The sequence below is a fragment of the Haplochromis burtoni genome, unplaced genomic scaffold (assembly GCF_018398535.1).
Source record: "Haplochromis burtoni strain Fernald_Lab_line unplaced genomic scaffold, NCSU_Asbu1 Contig_216, whole genome shotgun sequence".
NCBI lineage: Eukaryota > Metazoa > Chordata > Actinopteri > Cichliformes > Cichlidae > Haplochromis > Haplochromis burtoni.
In genome coordinates this window covers 811,726-826,082 of record NW_024582577.1, presented here as the reverse complement: position 1 = coordinate 826,082, position 14,357 = coordinate 811,726, and the positions used below count along the sequence as shown (strand labels likewise).

At 43.4% G+C, this 14,357-nt stretch overlaps 1 protein-coding gene across 2 annotated transcripts in view; it reads left to right on the top strand.

The window, feature by feature from the left end:
* Nucleotides 1-14,262, top strand: part of LOC102290644 (mediator of RNA polymerase II transcription subunit 13-like) — a 25,899-nt gene extending 11,637 nt beyond the window's left edge. Inside the window, exons 6-30 of one of the 2 annotated variants that reach the window (XM_005937907.3) lie at nucleotides 540-734; nucleotides 844-1,000; nucleotides 1,092-1,199; nucleotides 1,284-2,000; nucleotides 2,125-2,341; nucleotides 3,039-3,069; nucleotides 3,166-3,287; nucleotides 3,398-3,488; nucleotides 3,583-3,779; nucleotides 3,863-4,062; nucleotides 4,484-5,373; nucleotides 5,475-5,642; nucleotides 5,755-5,978; nucleotides 6,107-6,302; nucleotides 6,402-6,783; nucleotides 9,381-9,597; nucleotides 10,699-10,890; nucleotides 11,016-11,239; nucleotides 11,517-11,659; nucleotides 11,755-11,913; nucleotides 12,008-12,193; nucleotides 12,281-12,414; nucleotides 12,696-12,860; nucleotides 13,126-13,226; nucleotides 13,326-14,262. In XM_005937907.3, the coding sequence (XP_005937969.1) occupies nucleotides 540-734; nucleotides 844-1,000; nucleotides 1,092-1,199; nucleotides 1,284-2,000; nucleotides 2,125-2,341; nucleotides 3,039-3,069; nucleotides 3,166-3,287; nucleotides 3,398-3,488; nucleotides 3,583-3,779; nucleotides 3,863-4,062; nucleotides 4,484-5,373; nucleotides 5,475-5,642; nucleotides 5,755-5,978; nucleotides 6,107-6,302; nucleotides 6,402-6,783; nucleotides 9,381-9,597; nucleotides 10,699-10,890; nucleotides 11,016-11,239; nucleotides 11,517-11,659; nucleotides 11,755-11,913; nucleotides 12,008-12,193; nucleotides 12,281-12,414; nucleotides 12,696-12,860; nucleotides 13,126-13,226; nucleotides 13,326-13,458 (5,549 nt within the window). In that variant the 3' untranslated portion in view covers nucleotides 13,459-14,262. Of the gene's footprint in view, nucleotides 1-539; nucleotides 735-843; nucleotides 1,001-1,091; nucleotides 1,200-1,283; nucleotides 2,001-2,124; nucleotides 2,342-3,038; nucleotides 3,288-3,397; nucleotides 3,489-3,582; nucleotides 3,780-3,862; nucleotides 4,063-4,483; nucleotides 5,374-5,474; nucleotides 5,643-5,754; nucleotides 5,979-6,106; nucleotides 6,303-6,401; nucleotides 6,784-9,380; nucleotides 9,598-10,698; nucleotides 10,891-11,015; nucleotides 11,240-11,516; nucleotides 11,660-11,754; nucleotides 11,914-12,007; nucleotides 12,194-12,280; nucleotides 12,415-12,695; nucleotides 12,861-13,125; nucleotides 13,227-13,325 lie in introns of both variants that reach the window. The other variant, XM_014338599.2, reaches the window with a different exon arrangement.
* The last annotated feature ends 95 nt before the right edge of the window (nucleotides 14,263-14,357 follow it).

The following is a 14,357-nucleotide window of genomic DNA, read 5'->3' as shown; positions in this document are numbered from 1 at the left end:
CTAATTTGCTTTTGGTTTGCGTTCTGTTGGTGAAGCACATGCTTCCAGTATCCCCCGTTCATTGAACTGTGGGAAGCCAAAGTCATGGTTGAGATCAAAATCAGAATATTTGTGCAGCCTTACAATTATTCATAATAAAGTTTGAATCTCGTGTAAATTACGAGTGTATCCTGGGAAAACGGCAACACAGGAGGCACCCGAGATGTTAAATACGGCAAAGCCCGAGGAAAAAGAGTGTTGGCATTTATGAGATAAATGGATCAGTCTACAGCTATAACAGAGCCCTAAAATGTGTCTGTTTTTTGTGGTTTTGTTTGTTTGTGTTAAAGAAAACAGTCCAAATAGTTCTCTCTGTCACTGGTACTTTTGAGAGACACTATCCTTTTTTTTTCCTTCTTTTTTTTTGTAGAGTGAAGGTGAATAAATGAGTCAGTTATACCAAAACATTGTTGCATTTAAAAATGTGTATTTGGGTTGTTCAGTTCTGTTTTGAATTTTCATGCTGAGTTTTTAAAATGAACAAATGTTTTTACTTTCAGCGGGAGTAAGGATGGTTTATCCTTCCTGCCTGGTGCTTCTCCCTCTGTCGGACCTCCCTACTGTGGTCCCTCAGGGCTCAGCCAACGCCTCAGGAAGCTTGTGTGGTGCTCAGCAGGGCCAGGCTGCTAACAGAGATCCTGCCATGTCCTCTGTCACTCTGACTCCTCCAACGTCACCAGAGGAGGCTCAGACTGGTAAGAATTACAATTAAAAATACATGTTCATCAGCCTTTATTTTTGTGAGACTCTGCATACCACTGCGGTTGTATTTATTTTTATCATCTTTCTCTTACCTTCTCACAGATTATCAGCCTGCCCAGAAGTGGCTCAAGTTGTCTTCTGCATCTGATGGCTACAGCTCTAACAACACTCTACACGGTGGTAAAATCCCTCGCAGGATGGCCAGCCAGATGGTGGAGTCTGTATGGCAGGAGTACAACCTAAACCATACAGGGAACAAGTATGTTTTTGGCCATCTCTTTAAATTTGCATTTGTTCTGGTTTTGCCTCCATCCAGATGGATAACGTGTTTGTATTCCCACTCTTTCTAGGAATAAGTTTACTTCATTGACAAATGGAACCTGTGAGGAGGAGACAGAAAAAACAGGACTCTGGGATTTTGTGGAGCCAGCTCATAGGCTGCATTGTAATTGTGCAAGGTATGTTTAGTGAAGTTAATTCACCAGCGATTTAGTTATTTATTTAAAATATTTTATAGCCATTATTTGTTTTATTCCAAACAGACATAAGAATTCGAAACAGCGGTCTAGCAGCACCTCAGGACACCCACCTTCATCAGGACAGCCTGCCCTGCCAGCCCCCAAGCACAAGCTGGGCGAGAAGCTGGAGAAGGGGGAGAAGCAGCAGAAGAGGCCACAGACACCTTTTCACCACCGCAACTCTGTGAGCGAGGAGCAATCCCTGGAGCCTCAGACCCAGAGGCTTTGCCTCAGATCGCAGGAAGAAGGCTCGTATCCCAGCTTGCACCATGTGGACACGGTGCAGTCTAAAGCCCCTACACTGCACGCCCACGGCCCTCCTGCAGACCTTGTTGGATCTCCACCTCCCCCTCCTCTCAGCCCACATCCCTGTGATCACGTAGAAGTTGACATGACTCCTGGTGGCATGAAGAGCTCGTCAACTCCCATTCACCAACCATTCTACCCGCCATCAGTGGAACCTTGTCAGATGCCACCAAAGGGCTCATCTGAGGAGCCTCAGACGGAGAACATGCCTATGCCTTTGCCCTTTCCCTCAACCTACAATGAAACCCTTGAACCCACCATCTTTGTAGGTTCTGCCATCAGCCCCAGTGATGACTCCACCCATAATCCATGGAAGTATTTCCTCCTCCCTCAGAAAAAGCCCTCAAACTTCCTGACACCCCAGCTACCTTTAGATAAAATGAGAGAGGATTCTGCAGGTGGTGGAGGAAGTGAAAGTGTAGTCTCTGTCACAGAGTGAGTATCTGTTGTCTGATCGGCGGATGCTTTAAAAAAAAAAAAAAAACCTTTTTTTTTTTGTGAATTTAAAAATAATGTATTTGCATGCCTTAAAAATGTCTCTCCCCTACACCCCTCCCAGATTGATGTCAGGATCCTCGCATCCCCTGAAAGTGTCCCAAGAGCTCATCAAGACTTATACACAGCGGAGAAACAGCCATCTTGCTTCCACCTCAGGAGATGAAGAGCCTAGTGAGGAGCCAGACCCTTATGCCTTCGTCGAAGGAGATGAGGAGTTTAGCTTTACTGAGAAGAAGGACAAGTCTGGAGCTGAAAAGGACGGAAACAAGAAACACAAGGTGGGTCCTGACAAAGGCTGAAATCCTTGTTTATTATGACATTTGATGAAATTTACTTTCAGTCCCTGGTAAAGTACTTGTTGGAACTAGTTATTTTGAACATTTCTGTGTTTTTATATTAAAGGAGGTGAATCATTTAAACCTTTTCACGTCTGTTCCAGTGCTTATTTCCTTCATTTCTCTGTGCTGCATAGTAGTAGTTGTCTTTTGAGAGCACACACTGATATTGCTGGGTATTGACCATTAGTACTTAATTAGTAACCAAAATGTGTCTCTATCACAGGTCCTGTTAATTAAATTTGCTTTTACATACTTGTCAGCTTCACAGTCATATTTGCTTGCTCAGATATTTACTGATGTAAAATACGATTTGGTTTCTAGTGCCAGGACGTATACCCTAGTGAATCACGAAAAGACTGTGCAGTCATCTTGATAATTGAGTCACATTTTTCTTATCAAATTCTCTTGTGAATTTGTAGAAGAAAAGTTGTGTAACAAGGATCAGCAGCTGATTTTAGATGTTTCAAACCTCACCCTGTTGTGTTATGGCTAATTCTGAAAATCAGCACTCGATGGTGTGCAAAATAGTGAACATGTTTGATAATCAGAGCTTTGTATACAAGTACAAATAGTGGAAATTTTAATGACAAACAAATGGTCATGACGATAATTACTGTCATCTTTTTGTTTAACCAAGGTGGATGAAGGAACTGGAACTTCTGCAGATGGTGAGAAGTTTATTCATTCTTGCTTGGAGATTTCTATGTATGTTTATTTATTTGCTTTAATTCAAAAAATGTCCCTCAATTTGTTTTGCGGTGTAGATGGACAGTGTCCTACAGGCAGTAAACCCTCAGCCTCGACCAGCCTCATCCACGAGAACGACTTGGCTGTGTCCTACAGCGACCTGGATAAAATCTTCAATTCAGATGAAGATGAGCTAACAGTGAGTGCATGTTGTGGCATATTCAGGAGCTGATGGTGATGTCTCCTCATGAAGCCTGTTAAAACTCCAAGATGTACTGAATATGTTGACTTGTTTTCCCCATTGCACAGCCTGGATCCAAAAGAGCTGGTGTTGGTACAGATGACAAGTTTGGCTCTAAAGATACTAAGCCAACTGCACTGGATCCCCTGTCTTGCATAAGTAGGAAAATTAATCATCAATTACTCATTGTTCATCATGGATCATAACTACGTAAGTTGTTGTTTCAAGAGAAGTAATAATGTCTTTTCCTTAGGCTCAGTAGACTTGCACACAATGTTTCCCACCCCACCCTCCCTGGAGCAGCAGGGTTATTCTCCCATGAACTCCGGCAGCAAGGACAGCTTAGAAGCAGGGGCGGGGCTCACCTTGTTGGACGGCAGCCAGCTTAATAACCACTTCAAGATGGAGGTGGAGGAGGGTTTCTGCAGCCCTAAGCCATCTGAAATAAAGGTACAACACATCACGCAATTACCAAGTAGAGAGGAAACTGATCATTTTCTTTATTGTTAAATGACCTGCGTTTTTGTTTTCAGGACTTCTCCTTTGTGTACAAGCCAGAGATGTGTCAGTCATTCATTGGCTGCTCAATGTATGCCCCCCTGAAGACACTACCAAGCCAGTGTCTGTTGCCTGTCAAACTACCAGAAGACTGTGTGTACACGGCGAGCTGGACCATGGGCAAAATGGACCTGATACCCCCAGTGTCCAACACTAGTCTCCTCACTAAAGACAGGTAAATGCATATACTGAATTAACTTTTTCCCATCTTGGATGTGTGATCTGTTGATCAAGAAGGGTTTTTCTCACAATTTGAGTTTTAGTCTTTTACAGTACAACTTCAAATTTGTACTGAAAAGTGACGTATTACACTTATTTCCAGCTCTATATTTTTATTCATTCACAGTTCTGCAGGTTTCACAGTTCAAAGTGATCATTATTTATCTTCCAAAGAGCCTAAACCAGCCATCAGGTCATTCTATGTCTGAAACAAGTTTATTATGTGCAGCTATCATGTCGGTGGCTGCACATAATGAACATTGCAATGTATGTAGAACAAGAAAGAACGTAAATGCATGTAAACGGTACTCTTCAGCTGCTATATAACCAAACATCACAACATGAAACCCTAATCGCTGTTCATCTTTATATAACAGTAATGTCCCCAGTGTGGAGCCTGACTATAGCCAGACCTACACCCCGCAGACCCACCCGCCCTTCATGTCCAGCAGCGCTCCTCCCAGCAACAGTGGTGCAGGTATTCTACCATCCCCAGCCACACCACGCTTCTCTGTGCCCACACCTCGCACGCCCCGCACTCCACGGACTCCACGTGGCCCATCCAGCGTCCAGGGCTCCCTCAAGTATGACAGTTCTGACCTTTACTCTCCTGCCTCCACGCCCTCCACCTGCCGACCCCTTAGTTCTGTTGAGCCAGCCACCGTGCCCTCAATTCCCGAGGCTCACAGCCTATACGTCACGCTCATACTTTCAGAGTCAGTCATGAACCTCTTCAAGGATTGCAACTTTGACAGTTGCTGTGTGTGTGTCTGTAATATGAACATCCGTGGGGCAGATGTAGGCGTATACCTCAAGGACAACGGCGAGGCCCAGTATATATGCACTTGTGGTTTTAGCGCTGTCACCAATCGGCGCTTTGGCCAGTCAGCTGGGCTCTTTCTAGAGGATGAACTGGACGTAGTTGGACGGGGCTCTGATGCTGCTCGAGATACAGAGCGGTGTTTCGAAGAGCTGCGAGCTTCTACATCACACAAAGCCAGCAGCCTGAAGGAGAAGCCTCCAGATGAGTTAATCCTGTTGCTGCAGGACCAGTGCACCAATCCATTTGCCTCGATGGCTGGTGTGGAGTACCCCAAACCAACTTCAGCCCCCAGTTCGTTCCTAAGGGTGGAAGAGAGAGACTGTTATAACGACTGCTACATGGCACTGGAGCATGGCAGGCAGTTCATGGACAATATGTCAGGAGGCAAAGTCGATGAAACACTAGTGAAAAGCACCTGTCTTCATCAGTGGCCCAAACGCAAATGTATGTATTCTCACATTACTGCTGCTTTAAATGTAGAGTTCTTCCTTATGTGTTTCTAGCAGAAATGTAATACTTGTTTCCTATTGGTTCTCCACTTGTAGCAGCAGACATGAGCAAGCTATACTCTGTGGATGTCCTCCGGGTGTTGTTGTCCCTCCAGCCTGTGCTGCAGGACACCATTCAGAAGAAAAGGAGTGTGCGCTCTTGGGGTGTTCAGGGGCCACTTACCTGGCAGCAGTTCCATAAAATGGCTGGGAGGGGATCATATGGTGTGTCGAAAGCGTTTTTTGTTTGTTTGTTTTATAGAGATAAGTAGAATATTGTGGAAGTTTATGGCTTTGTTGTCTTCAAAGACACTAACTTGTCTCCTTATCTTCACAGGTACTGATGAGTCTCCTGAGCCTCTGCCCATCCCAACCTTTCTGGTTGGTTACGAATATGATTTTGTGGTACTGTCTCCTTTTGGGTTGCCCTACTGGGAGAAGCTTCTCCTGGATCCTTTTGGTTCTCAGAGGGATGTGGGATATGTTGTCATTTGCCCTGATAATGAGTCTCTGCTCCACGGGGCCAAGACCTTTTTCAAAGATCTAAGTGCAATGTATGAGGTATGCACCTGGCAGTTTATTAAACTCACCCTTCCTGTGCTGACATGTCTACAGAAACAGTTTTGTAGCTCTGCAAAAGTGATTCACACTGTTGCACTCTTGTTTTCTTTTCTTTTTTTCTTCGACAGGCATGCCAGCTGGGGCAACACAGGCCCATCTGCAAGAGTCACCCAGAGGGCATATTGAAGGTTGGCACCAAAGAAGGCAGGAGCATGACAGAGCAGCCTCTTAGTGACTGGTTTGTTAAGATGGCTGCCAGAGAAGGAAACAATGAAGCCTTTAATAAGCTCAAACTCTTTGCTCAAGTGTGCTGCTATGATCTAGGTAATGTGATTGCTTGTAGTGCTGAAAACCTAAAGTAAGTAAAATCGCATGGTTTGTAAAAATGATGATTTATCATTTTTATTTTGGGATCCCTTTCAGCTCCATACCTGTCAGAGCAGTCTTTGGATAGCTCTCTGTTGACCCAGCGGAACCCCACCACAGCCGCCACCCCCTCCTTCCAGACCTCTAGCTCTTCCAGCACTTCATCAGGACTCCAGAGCACCAACACTACCGGCTCCAACACCAGCTCTGCCCAGCCTGCCCAGGTCAACAGCACCCCTCCCTCTTCATCCTCAGGCTCACAGACTATTGGGGGAATGACCTCAGCCAAGCCAAGTTCCTTCTCGCCATTTGGAACAGCAGGCTTGCAGGGTGGAGCGTCTCAGAATGGACCCCAGCCAAACTCGCAGGGCACAGGGGGAATGGCTGAAAATGGATCGTCTGCTTACCAGTCTCAAGGACCCACTGAGAGCCCAGAGAGGTAGTTAGATCTGCTGTTACATCACCTGGCCAAAGGACCAGTGACCTTATGCCGTAACTAGGCGCCTGTTGTCTTATCTCTCCATATTTCCCAAAAATTGTTACAGAGTCATATTTGTTTTTTTGTTTTTTTTTTATGCACGGTCACTTGGGATCTGTGATGGTTCATGAGCCAGATTATATTTTGAATCTTTCCTAGCAAATGCCAGTTTGCTCATTTCAATTCTTTCTATTTGACAGAATATCTCAAGTAGTAGAGCGTTGTAGTTTGGTACTTAGCTCACAAGCCTTTTCATAACTGGTATGCATTCATGGGATAGATAACCAGTGCTGAGTTATTTTAAGCTGAGATGGAGATTGTTTCTACAACTGCTTTACAAAGACAATCTGATAAAAACACACTGACGTGCTCAGTTCCTCGACAGTTCTGTGAGACACCTTATTTCAAAGGTCACCAACACTTACACATGGTCTGTTTGATATATGCAGTTTTTAGGCATTCATTGACCAAATAGTCTTATCGGTAGTAGATTATATTTAAGGTTGATGAATGACCACATTGGTAACACTTAGAGCTGGGCGATAGAACGATAACGATATGTATCGCGATATAACTTTTACTCGATAGAGAAATTAAGCTATCGCGATAGACCTCGCCGCTCTTGTCCTCAAAAAAAAAAAAAAAAGGTCAGCCAATCCAAATTAAGTAGCGCAGAGCCGAACCAATCACAGCCGCAGCGTCACGTCGCGTGACTTGTTACGTACAGCACAAGTGCCAAGCCGCACGTGTGTTTGTTTGGGAAGCAGCCAGCGGGTAATGGAGGAAATGAGTGTGCCGACTAGAAAAATCAACCGAGCGTGACCGAAGAGAAAACAGATGATGGTTCCAACGCCGGAGAGATTGTCGAACGGAAGAGCCATAGAAGTTCCGTAGTGTGAAGGTATTTCGGCTATTTCAAGTCTGACAAAAAACAGAGTAGCGTGCACTGTAAATTGTGCCGAAAGCAAGTCTGGAAATACAATAAACTGGTGCATGCGTCACACTGTGCGCCACGTTATTGTTTCGGTGAAATGAATTTCTACAATACTGTTACTGTTAATTCTACTCTCTGCAGTGTTTAAATGCTTACATATACACACAGTTACTGTCCCTCCACACATACGACTCGGTTCTGCTTCTATGCCCCAGCTTTGTTTACTTTTTCCCACCGAGGCTTCTAGACTTCTGATTGGCCAACATTTCTGCACGGTTAGGAATCTAGCGCCACCTGCTGCTTTGGCATGTTCATAGCAGCGTTTTCCTTCATTTCTGCCTTTATGTGTGGACGGGATTATTTTTTAAAACGAAAACGGAAAATCTCCGTTTTCAAAAATACCCGTGTACGTGTGGACGTAGCCTCAGTCTCTGACTGGAAGCGCTAATTCGTCATTCGGCTTTTGTCAGACTAAAGTAACTGTTAAAACTGTTTGAAAAGCTCAGCTATACAACAAGGAGAGATTGAGAATTTCCTTTTAGTTCTCAGTTTATTTGATATTGACAAAAGTTAGTCAATTTTGTCTGTTCTTCTGTAAAACAAACTAAGATTTATTTTTAGAATTAATATTTTGTTTCTAAGTGGAATTGACAATTTAGTCTGTTTCGTTTGTTCTATTTTGAAACTTAAACGCTTTAGCGGCTGCCTTTTGTGTAGTTTGCAATATTTGCCTTTATTTATCTGAAAAAGTCTCATGTTCCTTAAGTACATCTACCCTGTTGAACTTATTATGGGAAATAAATATTTAAATAAAAACAAGCTGCTGATTATTTCACATTTTACTTGTGAGCAACGGCACATTTAAATCTTACAAATATAGTTATTTGGCTTATATCGTGATAGATATCGTTATCGCCTGAAATGAAAAAAACATATCGTGATATGAAAAAATCTCATATCGCCCAGCTCTAGTAACACTGCATAATCAGCAGGGAAAGTTCATCCTCTGGCTAAAAAAGTATTGTGTGTCACGTGTTTTGAAGGCAGTATAATATTAGTGAGATCTGAAGTTTTGTTATGGCAAAACACATCTCATGAGCGCTGCGTGTCTCTACTTTCATCTCAGTAATTTTATTTTTACGTTTCTTCCGATGGGAGCTGCGCCTGCCAAGATTTGGCTTGAGCCATTTTCATACATGATATTTGGACAGTTTCTTTCACATGTAGCACACAGCAGGCACAATTATACTGGAAATACTGGAGTTTATGTCAGGGAGCTACCTAAATAAAGTGTGCACGCGGCAGTATACAAACATCCATTTGCTGGAGATAAATACACTGAACAACTACAAAGTGTGGATCAACAGAGCCCAGAAAAGTGTGGACTTTGTAGTTGGGCTGGCAGGTTAAATAGTGGCTAATATCTAATCTGACTGCTCTGAGTGTTTTTGTTTTTTCATGTGCATGTCTTTCTAGTAATGTCTAGAAAAAGGTTACGGCTGCACAGGACGCACGCAAAAAGCTTCAGTTGCACACTGTGGACAGTAATATGAACATTATTGACAGATCTGATGAAGATAATTTCTTGGCCTGTTTCAGTAATTATCTGCCTAATTTTTAACAGCACAATGGAGAGAGACAAAGTGGGTAAGCCAACAGACGGAGAGTCCCATGCTGTGTCTTACCCGCCTGCTATAGTGGTGTACATCGTCGACCCCTTCAGCTACGAAGACGCAGACAGAGAAGTCCATTCGAGTACCTACACGATGGGCCTACTGCGCTGCTACATGGAAATGCTCCACATCTTGCCTGCTTGCATCAGAAACTCTGTCTCTGTGCAGGTAGAACAACACTCCTAATAGTTTTAAAATTTCATAACTGCAGATTAAAGATGCGGCTAAATATTCTGCGTAGTGTATAAAAGAACAGACTCCAAAAGTCAAAGATATTTCACAAAATAAGTTCATTTTCTAAATATAATCTACAGTTTAATAACATCTGCTCAGTTTTCTACTTTGGTTATAATAGAGAGGGTTACCAGCTGCCACAAAGGGAGGTGAGAAGGAGCAGGGGAATCATTAGCAGGCACTAATGGAGGTGGTAACTGCCACACCTGTGATATAGTGGCACAAGATTGCATCAGTATGCCAGAGGGAGTTCTGAAACACAAGAGGCGTGAATGTGCTAATGGGTTCAGTACAGCAGCAGCATAACGGTGTGGGCTAATATCCATTCAGTCCTATCGCTGCAGACATGCTAATCTCTCAGATGTGCTGTCATTAACTCTTCCTTCGAGCTAAGATGTGGCAATATTCTTAGTTTAGTAAACAAACGGTTTGGTTTGACCTCCGTCTTCTATGAACAATATAAGATTAAAGACACCCGTACTTCTTATCATAATCATAATTACCATAATCACTCACACTTGCCAGTATAGTAACAGTACTGGTAATGTGATGCAGATGTTTACAAGTACTGATGTGCACAAAATCTTTTCACAAAGTTTTAATATTTGGGGGGAGAAACATTTGATTACTCAAATATATCCTGTACAGATTTGAAGGTGTGGATGCCTTTCACTGGGAGCTAGAGAATGTTACGGCGTTCCTGAGATTTAATACTTTTAAAACCTATTCTGATCTTTGGATGAAGCAGAAATTTTATGTTGGGATTGAACTTACTTACAGCAGTGTAGTTTTTGAAGTTCAGGGTTCACTAATGTTTCTTTCACCACAAACTATTACTTAAAGTGGGTAATTGTCAGAAAGACCTATTTTGAGATTTCCATGTCCATGAATTATCATCTACAACACAACCCAGTCAGTAACACAGAGGAACTTTCAGTAAAAACAAATGTGTAGTGAAGCTTAAGTCTAACAAATCCATAAACATCCAGCACTACAGGCTGTCCTAAATTGCCTTTTTTCCTCCTTTTGTGTCAGATTGTTCCCTGCCAGTATCTGCTCCAGCCGGTGCACAGCGCAGGGCGCCACGTCTACAGTCAGCACCTCAAGTCGCTGGCTTTCTCTGTGTTCACTCAGTGTCGTCGGCCTCTTCCCAACTCCACCAATTTCAAGGCTCTGACGGGCTTTGGTCCTGGTCTTGCCATTGACATGGCACTCAAGAACCCAGAGGTAACTACCCTGATGCTGAACTCCTGAGTTTTGTTGAAGCTGTATGTCTACAGACAATTATGCTGTTGTAACTTCTGTCACTCTCAACTTGAATATATATTTTTTTGTGTTTGTGGGCTGTGCAGAGGCCTGAGTGTCTGCGTCTCTACACGCCACCCTTCATTTTGGCTCCAGTGAAGGACAAGCAGACTGAGCTCGGGGAGACGTTTGGTGAGGCATCGCAGAAGTACAACGTCCTGTTTGTCGGCTACTGTCTGTCACATGACCAGCGATGGTTGCTGGCCTCCTGCACCGATCAACACGGAGAACTGCTGGAGACCTGCATCATCAGCATCGATGTGCCGAACAGGTGCCTGTTCACGAAAGATTTACCTCAGTACCACAGAATCAGTTTGGTTATTGATACCTAAGTCTTTGTAGTTAAGTGTAAAACAATCTTAGTTAGCAAAGACTAAATATGATAAATGTCTTTGTTTTAAGACTGAAATGAAACATTTTTAAACAATAAAGGCTAAACCCACTGTGGAAAGTAAATTACGCTAAATTAAACCGAAAGCTAGAGAATCAAAACTAATTAAAAAGCAAAACTACCTCATAAATGCATGACTGTATTATTGTTGCTGCAGGGCTCGCAGGAAAAAGGGCTCAGCCCGACGGCTGGGTCTGCAGAAGCTGTGGGAGTGGTGCCTCAGCCTGGTGCAGCTCACGTCACTGCCATGGAGGGTCGTTATCGGGCGGCTTGGAAGGATGGGGCACGGCGAGCTGAGAGGTACACACTTCAACAGTGTCTGCAGAGCGGGCAGTTTACATATACGCACGCGCACACACGCACACACTTATGTGCTTGTGTCTTGTCTGTTTCAGACTGGAGTATTCTGCTGAGCAGGAGGAATTTGCAGTCCCTCAGCAGGCGACTGAAGGAGACGTGCAGGATGTGCGGCATATCTGCTGCTGACACTCCCAGCATCCTTAGCGCCTGCTTAGTTGCCATGGAGCCTCAAGGTTCCTTTGTGATTATGCCAGGTAAAAGAAATAATATTTAAAGTTTGGCTAGTTTCACTTCATTTACAAAAAGCCTGTAAATCTGACAGCGCTCTCCTTCGTCTCGTCTCTGCAGACTCAGTGTCGACAGGCTCCGTGTTTGGTCGAAGCACCACCCTTAACATGCAAACATCGCAGCTGAGCACCCCTCAGGATACATCCTGCACACACATACTGGTATTCCCCACGTCAGCCATGGTGCAGGTCAACACTAACACTTCAGAGCCCATCGACATGGACACCTTTAACCAAATAAATCCCGGTATGTTTTCACAGCTCACAGAGCTGCTGCAATATATTTCTGCTCAAAGCTGGAAAGCCAGAATGACACATTTTTCCCTCTCTGCAGATGGATCAGAGGGAATGAACATCTTTGAGTTGTTTGAACAAGACATGGATCCAGACTTCATCAACATCCTGCCCAACTCCCCCACAACCTCCCCTGTTCACTCCCCGGGCCCCCAAGGGGGAGATGGAAGCAAGGTCTGCCACCTTTTTCATGAAGTCACTCATCAATATAAAATGTCAGATACAGACTTTAAGATTATTAACAGGCTGTGATGTACGAACCACTCGGCAGTAATTAAACAACTTCTTCTGTTTTTCGTCCTCAACTTAATAGTTACATTAAAAAAAGTTTAAAAAAAAAAAAAAGCATGCTAATGAGCAAAAGAAAATTAGGTGCCCCTTGGTTATGAAAATATGATGCCTGTTTTGGCTGCAGCGATGCTCTGATCGATGACTTTATCACCTTCGTTTCGCAGGGTCAGAGTACAGATCGGATGGAGTCTCACGAAGAAGCGCTCAACATCTTGCAGCAGCCGATGGCTTTGGGTTACTTTGTCTCCACAGCGAAGGCCGGACCGCTGCCCGACTGGTTCTGGTCAGCCTGCCCCCAAGCCAAGAACCAGTGCCCACTCTTTCTCAAGGTGACTCATACCTGTACTACTAAAATTATATGTTCATGAAGTCTTGAGTAATCGCAATAATGCCGTTCTTCAACAAAATGCCTCTTTGTCGTCGTTGCTCTGACCTATCGACAGTGCTGCTTGTTTGCTGGTTTAAGAATACTGACTCTTTTACATCAGTTGATGAAATAATGAGATTTTACAGCTCTACATGCAGATGTGTTGAACTTGAAATTCAGTGATTGAATCTGAAGACTCTGATTTCATTTGTCTCTTTCTTTTCCAGGCCTCTCTTCACCTGCACGTGTCTTCTGTCCAATCAGATGAGCTTCTGCACAGTAAACACTCCCACCCCCTGGACTCTAACCACACCTCTGATGTGCTCAGGTCTGAACTGTAACCAAACTCAATTTTTTAATAATTAGAAAGACATTTGTTTCACTCCCAGCTTTATTAACATTTCCATGTCCTCCTCCTTCATGCCAGATTTGTTCTAGAGCAATATAACGCCCTCTCCTGGCTGACGTGCGACCCTGCCACCCAGGACCGGCGCTCCTGTCTGCCTGTTCACTTTGTGGTGCTCACCCAGATGTACAACTTTATCATGAACATGCTCTGAACTCTAATGGGATCAAACTGCTGAGAATTGATTGGAGGGATCGCTCAGACATGTTGTGGATTTCCTGCTACAAAGACACCCCGACACTCGAAAGGACCTCGCACTCCATCAGGGTAAATGTGGACGAAGCACCCTCCTCTTCCTCCTCGTCCTGGTGTATCTCTCAGAACTCTAACTGGAAGTTTCCAATGAATCAATCAGATGCCAAGAATCCATTTTATCACTTTGGATGATCAAGGGACATTTCATAAAGGAGAAAAATGTCTTTTTAATGACTGTAGATTGCAATCTATGAGATTTTATCATAATGAAATGCCTGCATATATTATTTATTGTAAGTTTTTAAATGTGGAATTTTTAATGCTTAATATCTTTTATATATTACAAATCCTAGAGGGTGTGTACATCTCACTGTACAGGAATTGGTATCAAAAGTGTAATTTTTCTCAAATACAAAACGAAAATCCTGTTCAAGTGAATTTGCTGTAGATTGCTTTTAGAATATTATTTTTTCAAAGGGGTACAGACCTTTCTATTGCCATGCTGTAATAATGAAGTAAAAGCTGGCCTGGGCATTTGTGTCCCACCCAATGAGTGGATGAGACTTACCTCTCTGTCTACTCTGGCTCCAGAGTCTCTTGCACAGTAACTCAGTGAGCTCTGAAGAGGAATTAAAAGGTACATTGTCAGATTATATATTTTATATAACAGATTTAGGTAACTGTGTGTGTATATGTGTACATAGTAATTGTGTGCCGCTACTGATGGTGCAGCTTCTGTTTTAGGAATAAAGTGTCTACCTTACTGTCTTCGTCTTTATCTTTGTAGCTGCTTGCAGCTGTCATAGTCTTTTGTGTATATAAATACAGCCTCAGATGAACAACAACGATACATGTGGC